This window comes from Tursiops truncatus, chromosome 11, assembly GCF_011762595.2.
Source record: "Tursiops truncatus isolate mTurTru1 chromosome 11, mTurTru1.mat.Y, whole genome shotgun sequence".
Lineage (NCBI taxonomy): Eukaryota > Metazoa > Chordata > Mammalia > Artiodactyla > Delphinidae > Tursiops > Tursiops truncatus.
The window spans coordinates 4,216,286-4,228,695 of NC_047044.1; the positions used below are offsets into that span (position 1 = coordinate 4,216,286).

Sequence of the window (12,410 nt, forward strand, 5' to 3'; positions counted from 1 at the left end):
AGCAGGAAGGGAACCTCAAGCCTGGTCATCAAGTGAGGAACAGAGTTGCTGCCTGTCACCTGGACCCCAGTGTTTCCAAAAGTCACAGCTGAATCCCAGGGACAACATTCACCCGGGCACATGAAAAGCCCCATTTCAGTCCTTATCATTCTAAGAAAAGCATAAGAGCTTTCCAGAAGGTCCACAGCAGGAACAGAGGAGGGGTGGCTTTGCTTGAGTTTCGTAGAGGTTGACGGGTCTCCCATCCGCTCATTCTACAGCCTCTGCTGCCGGAAAGAGTGGGAACCTCAGTTACCTTCCCCACCTTTCAGGCCATGAGGCACCCTTCCCGGAAACACAGACCACGCATCTGCCAAAGCCATCCGTTTCCACTCCCCTTAGAACGTTCCATGCCTTTCTCTCAAGTCGGGGGACACTGGCGGAAGTGTCTGCGGGGCAGACAGCGTCTGCAGAGCCCCAACCCTTCCTGGGAGGCAGTCACTGAACACATAAGGTCCTGGCTCCTAGGCCCCCTTGACCAGATCAACCCCCCTCGCCCCCGCCGCCAGCTCTCTCACACCAGAAGCCTCCTCCCATGAAAGCCCACAAAGGCTGAGGGGCGGGCAGAGGGGCTCTGGACCCACAGCTCCCCTACGTGGAATCTCCCTACACATTCCGACCTGCGTGGAAAGAGAATCCCCGGAAAGGAACCCACACGCCCCGTCTCGGGATCCAGACTTCATTCCAATGCTTGCTCCTTGAAATTACTGCAGGGCCTTCCTAACTGGGAACGGGGGCATCTTTCTTCCAGGGAATTCATCTTTGTCACCTGGCACCTCCAACAGAAACCCAGATGTCCAGGTTAATTAACTTTCCAAACCTGAGTGCCTTCTGGTCGGGCTGTTTTTCTCCCTCAGTAGGTGGCAAGAGAGGGACAGCCTGGTTTATTTGCAGTCTTCAGACCTGGGAACGCTCTCGGTAACCTTTCCACATCCGTGCAAAGATGCAGGCCTTCCACAGTGACAGGGGTCCTGAGTGACCTGGCCTGGACTTGGAGTCCCAGGATGGATTACAGCCTTCATTCATAGCTGACCTTTGGGCAGGGTTCCCTCTGGGCCAGATGGACCACGCTCCCAGCTCTGCCTCACCAGATCCCTCCCTTGCTGGTCCTGAAGGGATCCCTGCTGAGAGGCCACTTTGGAGTGTGGGCCTCTCTGAACCTCAGTTTTCTCTTCCAGGGCGGTTATGGAGGTCACGTGTCATCAGAGGCGTTGGCGGGGGCCCATCCTGAACTCTGACTAGTTCGGGAGAGCAGAGAAGCTGGAGGGCCTCCAGAGTGGGGTGGGGGATGCCTATCTGAATTGAGAAGAGGCTTCAGAAGGCCCTGAGCCCAGATAACCCCTGCTCTGACCTCCACATTCCTGTTTGAAGCCCCGGGACTGGCAGTCTTCAGGGCAAGGCTGGGTCACTCCATCCCTGTTTCCCCGGTGTCGGACAGGGCCCGGGGTGTTGTCCAGGGTTTACTGAATAAACTGGAGGAGGTGGGGAGACTTGAGTGTCCCTCCTCCCCCCTCCGAGTTGAGCACAATGCGCTGCTCATAAGGAAAGGCATCTGAGGTCGGGGGTGCAGGGAGGAGCGCCCCAGGCCTCCTGCTGAAGCAGTGGCTGCTGAGCTGGGAGGGGCCCAGGTCCTCACCTTCACGAACATGGCCTCGAGGCTGGTGTTGTCACCATGCGGCACGGTGCAGCCGTCCTGCTCGTTGGCCAGGTTGATGCCCGTGGCACAGTGCAGCTCCTCTAGCTGGCTGTGACAGCACTGCTCCTGGACCATCCTGTGGGCAGAGGGGGCAGGCTGGCCCAAGGGCTCTGTGGGGCGGGGGGCCCACCAGCTGGTACTCAGGGCCTGGAAGCAGTAGCCCCTCGGGGATGGGAGCTCTGTCATCTTTGGGTGTCCCCCCTTCCCCATCCCCTCCACTCATCCACAGACACACACACAACGCCTGCATACAGAAGGTGCCCAACAGTGTTTAATTAGGAAGACTGGATGCAGGGTGGTATCTGGGAGTGGAGTCGAGAGCCCCAGTTGTGTGGCCAGAGCTCCAGTTCACCTCTGTGGCCTCTGAGCCCCAGCCACAGAAAGTTCCCACCTATTTTAAAAAACAAAAACAGCTGATTGCTGACTCTGGGCCAGACCTTCTGATCCTTTATCAAGTTGAATCCTTCCCAACACTCATCTCCAGTTTCCGGAATCAGAGGAAACAGCTCCAGAGAGGTGGAGTAGCCTGCCCAAGGCCACGGAGTGAGGGATGGTGGCAACGGTGACACCGGGCCGTGGCAGCCACGTCTCCCAGCCCCGTTGAGGGCTCCGGGAGGAAGGTCCTCGGAAACCCGAGGACACACGTGCACAAAAGCTTATGTCGCCAGAAGGACCGTCACCTCCCAGGCTTGGTCCCTCAGACACAGCTCCAGGTGGTGAGGGCAGGCAGGTGACGGAGAGCGAGGTGCGTGATCACAGGTGTGGCTCCCACCAGACCCCAAATAACCCTGGCTTTGGCCAGAGCCACCAAGGGCAGGAGAAGCCGTCAGACCTGCACTGGGCCGGAGAGGGAGGGGCCCTGCTGGGCTCCGCGTGCTGCCAGCCAGGCTGCCTCGGCCCCCAGCCTCCACCCTATGGGGCCAGAGCTCTGCACCCGGCTTCCCGTGCACTTCTAGAACTGCCCTCGGGCTCCAGGATGGATTTGTCTGCAGAGAGACCTCCGAGATACTGCAGGTTTGGTTCCAGGCAACCACAATAAAGTTAGTCACATGAATTTTTTGGTTTCTTGGTGCATATAAAAATGATGTTCACACTGTACTGTAGTCCAGTAAGTGTACAATAGCATTATGTCTAAAAAAGCAATACATACCTTAATTAAAAAAACCTTCCTTGCTAAAAAGTGCTAACCATCATCTGACAACGCGGAGTTGCCACAAACCTTCAATTTGTAAAGAAAAAAAAACACGCAACCTTCAAAGCAATAAAATGAGATATGCCTGTACTCTGCTACCACACATCCACTCGTGCTCTCAGTGGATTTGCAAATGGCGGCATTTCACCGCATTATCAGGGAGAGCAAGCAGATATGCATTCATTGATCCATTCACTCAAAGATATTTATTGACTGAACAGGAAACAAGTGGTGTGGAAAAATGGGAGCCCTGATGCACTGAGGGTGGGAAGGTAAAATGGTGCAGTATGGCAGGTACTCCAAAAATTTTAAATAGAATGACCATAGGGGGCTTCCCTGGTGGCGCAGTGGTTGAGAGTCCGCCTGTCAATGCAGGGGGCACGGGTTCGTGCCCCGGTCCGGGAAGATCCCACATGCCGCGGAGCGGCTGGGCCCGTGAGCCATGGCCGCTGAGCCTGCGCGTCCGGAGCCTGTGCTCCGCAACGGGAGAGGCCACAGCAGTGAGAGGCCCGCGTACCGCAAAAAAAAAAAAAAAAAAAAAATTGAATGACCATAGGATCCAGCCATCCTACTTCTGCGCATAAACCCAAAAGAATCGAAAGCAGTGACTCAGACAGATATTTGCACACCCACATTCCCAGCAGCGTGATTCATAATCGCCAGAAGATGGGAGCAACCCAAGCGTCCATCAAGGAATAGATGAGCTAAATGTGGTCTGTACATATGATGGACTTGGATTCGGCCTCAACAAGGAAGGAAACCTTGACACATGTTACAACACGGAAAAACCTTGAGGACAGTAAGCTTAGTGAAATAAGCCAGACACAAAAGGAGGAATACTGTGATTCCCCTTATATGAGGGACCCAGCGGAGTCAAATTCATAAAGACGGAAGATAGAAGGGGTGGGCTGGGGGAGGGGGAGTAAGCAGGAGGTTTTCTTTCATGGGTACGAGTTTCACTAGGAAGATGAAAAAGTTCTGGAGATGGATGGTGGTGATGGCGATAGAGTGATGTGAATACACTGAACTATACACCTAAACATGGTTACGATGGCACAATTTGTGTTATGTATATTTTAATGCAATTTTTAAAAAAATGTGGCTGTGGCCCTACTGTGTGCCAGACCTGTACAGAGGCTTCAGGGACGGGGAGAGGGATGGCCTGGTGGGGAAGCTCAGCCTCCCACACCAGGGGGCTTCTGGGGTAGCAGTTACTATGTTCTACCCTGGTGGGGCTGGGCGTCCAGAGAGCTGCTCTCCCCTTGCTGCCTTTCAACTTGGACAAGCATTCACCTGGCTGCCTGGCTCACCTCCTTCAGGTGCTGGCTCAGACGTCTGTTCTCAGCGAGGCGTCCCCAGACAGCTCTATTTAAAATTGTAAACCTGCCCTGATCAGGAGACCCTGCCTCCTTTCCCTGGGTTTTCCGTTCCCACGATACCTCGTGCCTTCTTACAAACGACAGACTTTCCCACGCCGTCATCTGTATCCTCCGTAGAAGAGATTTTGCCTATTTTGTTCACTGATTCATCTCCATCTTGTCCAGAATGCCCTCAATACGATTTGTGAAATAAATAAACGAAGGGGTTCGGAGAGTGACTGGTAGACTGAAAACCATCATCTGAGGATCCGCCTTAGGTTTTGGCTCCATGTGTATCCAAATTCCTCCGAGAGACTCGCGGGCTTAATTCAACCCAAGGTTTGAGGCAAATTTATATGTGGGTCCTAAGGCATATGGGCCCTTGGTCGAGGCCAGAAGGCATGGCGATGCATGAGTTGAGGAAACGATCGCCCCCCAACGTACCATGTGTTAGAGGCTCAGGCAGAGGCCGAACGTGCCCAGCTGGAGTCCATGTGTGCAGAGAGGGGCTGGCCCCTCTGTCGTCCTTGCCAATCCCCTCGTCTGCCAGTGGCACCAACCCCAGGCCTCTTGGGCCCCACAGAACTCTCAGTGCCTTCCTTCCTCGACTCTACCCTGGAGGCTCGGGCTGGGGCTCGCCCACCCGTGTGATCCCATTCTCCTCATGCTGAGCTTAGAACAGCACTGAGATCAATAAAGATTTGCCAAATGAATGAGAACTTAAAACCGGAGATCCCGGCAGAATTCCACTTCAAAAGAAGAAAAATGATACCAGAACTACTGAGTTACCAGGTGGTCGCTGGTCTCTGTTTCTTGTATCTTTTTTTTTTTTTTTTGCGGTAGGCGGGCCTCTCACTGTTGTGGCCTCTCCCGTTGCGGAGCACAGGCTCCGGACGCGCAGGCTCAGCGGCCATGGCTCACGGGCCCAGCCGCTCCGCGGCATGTGGGATCCTCCCGGACCAGGGCACAAACCCGACGTCCCCTGCATCGGCAGGCAGACTCCCAACCACTGCGCCACCAGGGAAGCCCTGTTTCTTGTATCTTTTACCTATTACTAGTAAGAGGACTCTCTTAAAACAGATTGGATTTCTGACCTGCTCTCTCCCTTCTCTGCCTTCATTAAAAACGATAACCCTGAACTTGTTAGAAAATCCCGGCTACCAGCATCGCTGCGCTGCTTGTCGCTCCCCCCTGCACACGGCCCCGCTCATCCTAGCACCGTGGCTCTGACTTGGGGCTCAGAGTCATCTGTCGTGTGCCGTCCCCATCCACCGGGCGAGGAAAGCATGGAGGGCTGGGGCGGGGCGGGGGGCGGTTCTTGTTCTCCGGAGCATCCCCTACGGTGGCACCCAGTGCTGCCCCTGGAATTAAAACCCAGTTGTGTTCTTAGATGAGCTGCATCTTACTTTGAGCCCAAGACCACAAGCTTGGCCTCTGACCTCTGCAGATGGTATGGGGTTCAGACCCCGACATTAACTGACAAAGAGGAAAAGGGTGCAGGGCAGACAGCACCTAGGGAAACAGGACCGGGGTGCGGTCAGAGCCCAGCAGCCCAGCAGCTAACTCACTAAGAGGCCTTGGACACAGACGCAGCCCCTGGCCGTGAGTTCAGGGACAAGTCCACCGGCCTCCCTGGGCCTCGGGGCAACAAAAGGCCAATCGCTGGCAGTCAGCGTCCTGGGAGTTGAATAACACGTCTTGAGGACCCTGTCATATGGAAACTCGCACTACCCAGCCAGAGTTCCCTTGGGTCCCACGTGATGAAGTGAGTGGGCCCCACTGGAAACATGTCGGGGGTCAGGGGGAACCTGGACTTGCACCCATATCTGCCCCCAAGAGAGAAGACCTTCCCTCTCGGCCATTCAGGTGATATGACTCACGTTTCAGGAAATCTCTGACTGCGCGTCTGAAGTTTACAACCCTGCCCAAAATGTAGATCATGGACCGTAATCTCGATGTTCCGACTACCTGGTCTTTTGTTGCAAAAACTCCTACATATCCTGGCTCCCCCCTTGCCTCTTTGGAACAGTTTTCTCAGCATTATCTGAGAGACTGTGTCCCAGGCTTGAAGTCCTCAGAAAGTCCACCAAATAAAACATAACTGTCAAAAAAAAAAAAAAAAAGTAGATCATAACACGAATGCCTGCTGCATAGCCAAGAAGGTAGTTTCTCTAGAGCCTGGAGCCCACTGGGGGTTCACGATACCTCCAAAGCCCAGTCAAGACACTGGTGAGTAGAAGTCAGTAACAAATTCAGTTGTGACTAAAATCCAAATTCACAGGTGGGGCCCAGAGGCCACTGAGTCGCTGACCTCAGTTCCTCCTTCTGTCTGTTGAGGGGTCAGCTGGCTGATGCCTCACTTTGTAAACCTTTGATTTACAAACAGGGCTCCCCGTTTTGGGTTGAATTGTATCCCTGCCTCCCACAATTCTATGTTGAAGTTCTAACCCCAGGACTTCCGAATGTGACTTATTTGGAGATTAAATGGTCATTAAAGAGGTAATTAAGGTTAGGGTAGCCCTAGTGCAATCTCCCTGGCATCTTTATAGGATAAGAGATTAGGGCACAGACACACAGAGACGGGAGACCACGTGAGGACATAGGGAGAAGGCGGCATCCCCAGGCCAGGAGAGACGCCCCAGGAGGAACCAGCCCTGTTGAGACCTTGATCTCAGACTTCTGTCGGCCAGGCTGTGAGACAGTAAATGTCTGTGGTTTAAGCCGTCCGGGCAGAGGGATCTGTGCTGGCGGCTGGAGCAGACACATACAGCCCCACAGCCTGGCCTGGTGGTCCCGGTTGCTTCCCTAGCCTTGGTCATTATCACAACCCTGAAAGGAAGCTATCGCTGTCCTCCTTTTACATTTGGGGAAACTGAGGTTCCAAGTTGGCACAAGTCACACAGCCTGAAAGCCGGCCCAGGAGGGTCCCCGGGGCCCGGCTGCCTCTCAGAGCCCAGTCTGCAAACAGAACGCTTGGCGCTCACCACCCAGCTTCACTCCGCAACTGCCAGCCACCCTCTGACGTTTCCAGCTCGAAGCCACGCTCGGGAGCCAAGATCCTCGCTCTCACTCATCAGACGCGCCATAAATCCTAACGGCGTGGTCTCCCAGTCAATTCAAACAATCCGAGTGCCCCGTCTTCCCTTCCTTTGTTTGGTCTATAATGCTTTCGACTTTTCAAGAATTTCCTAAATTGAGATTTACATCCTCCGTCACTGCTGGCAGGCAGCAGTCTCTGCTCGATGCCAACACAAATGCAAAACTCCAGAGTGAGGCAGACAAGCCCCCCCTGCACATTCCTTCCATGGCAGCTCTCCACCTAGCATCCCACAGCTCCAAGCGTCCAAGCAGCTTAGACTCGGATTAGAGGCAGAGAAAATGAACGGATGTCAAGGGATGGAATGCGTTCATACCCTCGCCTCCCCCTCAACCTCTGCTCCCCAGGCACGCAGATCTGGGTTCAAGTCCTAAGGCCATCACCTACCAGCTGTGCGTACTGGGGAAAGCTCAGTTTCCTCATCTGTAAAATGGGATCGGTACCAGGGTGAAATGAGACGAAGGGCAGCAAACGCCCAGCACAAAGTCGGTGCTTCATAAAGGCTCGCTATTATTTTTACGGTGATGATCAACATTACATTCCTTTATCATTTATTCTAAGCTTACATTCTCCCAAAACTCTGAGGGAGCTTGAGTCAACTGAGGAAGAGAGGAACAAAACTAGTTGATCCAGAGGCTGGCTACTGTATAAAGTAGACAACGGTCTGGCAGAACTTTTGCTCTGGGACTCGCTCGTCTGCGTTTTCAGGGTCTGAAGGTGGCCCATGCTTTTATCTGCAAAGCACTTGCAGTCACACGATCTCATCCGCCGCCCCCAACAACCACCCCCTTGCTGGGTGACTTGGCCACACTGCCCAGGTGCGGCAGCGAGGGCTACAGACCCACATCCCCTTGCTTGCAGCCTGGTGAAATGACGGGATGCCCCGGCAATGCCAGGGTGGCACGGGAAGGGTAAGCGGAGTCCCGTACAAGGCCCGTGGGAGCACAGAGGAGGGACGCGGGGGTCACCAGCCCCCCACACCTCCCGCAGCCTGGCCCTGGGGGCCCAGCCTCTCCCGGGGGCCTGGCACCCACTGCCCCTTCCTCCCCTGCTGTTGTCTAGAAGGACACTATTCTGGTAGCACAGCGGCACTGGCAAACATACCTGCATTCCTTAGATTCCGAGACGTACGGCAGTGAGCAGTCCCTGTGCTGAGTGGCCATTCGATGTCCGTCTGCACAGCAAGCCTCCATGGGGACGTCTGCGCCTGCCGTGCAGGGAAGAGAACGGGGTGACTGGCGACAGGTGACTCACCTCGGACCCTGCCCAAGGTCCCCTTAGACGGGTGGCCCCCTCAGGTGGCCGAGAGCGCCCCCTCCCGGCCACACCATCTGGACACCCCTTCCTTAGGTCTCCTCTACAGCATCAGGACGGGGCCGAAAGGGCCGCGGCACATCCGGTCCTTCAGTCACTCGACAAACGTGTACTGAAAACGCTGAGTCGCAGGCTGGGAGCACACACTCCTCTCCTCCTAGAAAGGCCTGAAACCTTAACTACTACCTTCCAAATCCAATTCTGACAGGGCTGCAGCTCAGCACCGGAATCCCTGCTCCAGCCAGATGCCGGAAACGGGGATGGGGACCTGCCCAGACGGGGTCCCTGCCCTCGCAGTCCAGAAGAAGGAAAGACAGGTGTTACTGACCAAGGCACGGCCGAGCTGCCGTCCAGCCCAGCGGGTGGGTATCCAGGATGCTGCCGACCCCACTCCTATGGGGTCACAGATGGTTTCTATCACTAAAAATGAACAGTGCAGAACTGGGGAGGCCTAGAGGTGTCCCCCAAACTGGGACAACCAAGGAAGGCATCTCTCGAGAGTGGGGAGCGAACACCAAGGAAGAGGTACAGTATGAACAGAGGACAGAGGAGGGAACCGTGATGCGGGGCCTCGAATGCAAGCAGCCGGCTCTGCGGAGAAGCAGAGAGCCGGCGTTTCCGGGACCCACTCTGTGTTCTCACTTCATCGTCGGAGCCACTTTCTAGGAGAGCATCAGTCCTCACTGTGCGGGTCGGGAAACTGAGGCCGGTGATGGTCTCTGCCCTTGCTTTGTCACAAGGTTGCCTCTTTGCTCACAAAAAGGAAAGATGGAAGGCTCAGGTGGGTCCAGCAGCTGGGGCACCCACGCCCTCCAGCGCCCAGCCCGGCACTCAGCCCCACCCAGGCTGCTGCCCCGCTGGGCCCCTCGGCTCACAGGAAGGAGGGGACCCCACCGTTCCCCAAGGGAGGAGCAACCGGGTACCGAGGCGCCCCCCAGCGTCAGTTCCACCCGCAGCCGGGAGGGGGCTGTTGTTAGTGGCAACAGCCTCTGCTCCCAGGCGGAAGGTCACCTCTCAGCAGGACATTTCAAAATTGGGCTCTAAGAAACGCCACGGGGGGCTTCCCTGGTGGCGCAGTGGTTGAGAGTCCGCCTGCCGATGCAGGGGACACGGGTTCGTGCCCCGGTCCGGGAGGATCCCACATGCCGCGGAGCGGCTGGGCCCGTGAGCCGTGGCCGCCGAGCCTGCGCGTCCGGAGCCTGTGCTCCGCGACGGGAGAGGCCAAAACAGTGAGAGGCCCGCGTACCGCAAAAAAAAAAAAAACGCCACGGTTCCTCACGGCTGAGCTTCCCGCGCCCCACGGGGTAAATCCCGTCGGACTTGGCAGCGTTTCCTGGCACCAAGGGCCTTGGGTGTTCTGTTTGAGCTCATTATTCTTCCAAGGCCCGGCCCTCGGGGTGGCCCCAAAAGAGAGGGTCACTCCAGGGCTCAGCACGAGGCCAATGTGTCCAGAAACACCGGCTGGGACGGCTTGCCCGCGGCCACCTCGAGCACCTCTGCCGACAAACGGCACCTGGAACACGGTGCCCTTGAGCTCTTAGCTCACCTCCAGGGAGACCCCAATGGGCGTGGTCCGAGGCTGGGCCAGGCGTTTCTGTTTTTTCCTTTTTTTTTTTTTATAAGCAGAGGTCTTCTTAGAAGCCCATATGATTTAAATGTATTTATTTATTTGTGGCTGTGTTGGGTCTTCGTTTCCGTGCGAGGGCTTTCTCTAGTCGTGGCAAGTGGGGGCCCCTCTTCATCGTGGTGCGCGGGGCTCTCACTATCGCAGCCTCTCTTGTTGCAGAGCACAGGCTCCAGACGCGCAGGCTCAGTAGTTGTGGCTCACGGGCCTAGTTGCTCCGCGGCATGTGGGATCCTCCCAGACCAGGGCTCGAACTGTGTCCCCTGCATTGGCAGGCAGATTCTCAACCACTGAGCCACCAGGGAAGCCCCGGGCATTTCTTGAACCAGGAGGAGGAAGGGCCTTGCCAGGTCCCCCAACGATGACAACCTCAGCCCCACCCGCAGCCGGGGGAGCTTGGAGCGGAAGATGCGCTGCTGCATCCTTGCTCTCTCGGGTTCCCCCAGGCTGGCAATAAGGGTGACAGTCCACCCCAGAGCAAAGTCTGCCGGTCCACTGCCAACCGGCCGCTCGGCCCATCCCGACCTCAGCTGTCCCCCTCCACACTTCCCGACGATGCCATCTGGTGAACGTGGGGGGCACTGTGGGCTGGGGGTCAGATATAATTGGCATCACTGGCTTCCCAGCCCCAAACAGCAAGGTCCCTCGTGAGGGAGAGCCTCTCGGTTACCGGGGTGACCTCCAGGGGCCCCACTCATTCATTCGTTCCTTCCTTCATTCTTGCTCCAGTTGATTCGAAGGGAAGCATTCACGAAACGCAGGACCTGACCCGTCACAGATAAAACATGGCCTGTGGTTCTCCCCCAAGATGACTGTGACCCAGCCACGTGTCCCCTGTGCTGTACCCCGTCACCCCAATCCCAGCCGGGCCCGCCTAGCTCTCCCGCCCACAGTCTCACCCCTCGTGGCTCTCTCAGCCCCTCTGGCCCCGGCCCAACCCCCATCCAGTCTCTCCCCCGCCCCTGCAGCCCGCCTGCCCACCAGCCCGGCCTGGAGCAAACTCACAATTGACAACATCTGTCTGCCTCGCCCTCCCTCCCTCCCTCCCTCCCACCCATGCAGAGCTAGGCCTCCCTCTCCGGCTCAGCCCTCAGCCCACAGCCAGCCCTCAGCAGCTACAGGGGTGAGTAGGAATGCCAGCTTCGGAGCCGAACAGGCGTGGGCTCCAATCCCAGTTCCAGCGCCTTCTTGCTGTGTGACCCTAGGCAGGACACTTCACCTCTCTAAGCCACAGCCTCCTGGACGGCAAAACGGGGCCCACAGTACCTTCTGAAGGTGGCTGCGGAGATGGATAAAGCTTACAAAGTTCCGAGCACACAGGGAGCCCCAGTAAACAGTGGCTGGATTACACGTGGAAGGAACAAAGGGAATTTGCTTGCCGTTGTCCGTGAAGAATGCGGGAACCAAGGCCCCGTCTCGGGGTGCAGAATGGCCCAGAGATGAGTGGCGGCCCCTCGGCCTCCCTCAACTCTGAGAAAGGCAAGCACAGGTGAAGCTCAGACTCCTGGAGCTGCCTCAGTGGCGCGAGAACTTTGTGCCCAAGCTGTAGAAACGTTTGGAAATGCTTCCCACTGGGGAGCCTGGAGCACTCTGAACCTTATTCTCAGAAGGACAATGAAATGTGACATCTTTCGCTCAATCCAGAAACGTGGAACATCCCCGGAATGCCCCAAGCAGCCATAAAGCTGGGACTCCCGGTGGCCGGGGTCAGCACACCCTCCTTGGGCAGGATGCGCCCCCTCTCCAGCCAGGGGGAGGTTCCTGCACTCCCAATCCGAGGGGCCACGGGGCACCCACGGCCAGGCTGGATGGTGACACAGCAGAGGTCAGAGCAGACAGGACAACGCCGTCCTCCTCGTAACAGCCAGACACATGAGGATCCCCGCAGAGACAGCCCGTCCATTCACCACCTCTCACCCTCTTAAATTCCTTTTTTATGCCACTGTGCCAGGCACAAGGCGTCACACTGTTGTACAGAAGTAGCATCGTCTCCAACCCACTCCCCCCAGTCTGGGCATCTACGTTACTTCCGATATTTCACTATGGGAACAAACAGCTCTGGGTTGAGCATCTTCATCTGTCAACCTTGT

At 56.4% G+C, this 12,410-nt stretch overlaps 1 protein-coding gene across 2 annotated transcripts in view; it reads right to left on the bottom strand.

Moving 5' to 3' along the window:
* Positions 1 to 12,410, bottom strand: part of FBLN1 (fibulin 1) — a 78,632-nt gene that overhangs the window by 55,157 nt on the left and 11,065 nt on the right. For both annotated transcript variants that reach the window (XM_033865846.2, XM_033865847.2), the window contains exons 2-3: positions 8,487 to 8,589; positions 1,676 to 1,811 (exon numbers count right to left, since the gene is read on the bottom strand). In XM_033865846.2, coding sequence (XP_033721737.1) covers positions 1,676 to 1,811; positions 8,487 to 8,589 — 239 coding nt within the window. The remainder of the gene's footprint in view (positions 1 to 1,675; positions 1,812 to 8,486; positions 8,590 to 12,410) is intronic.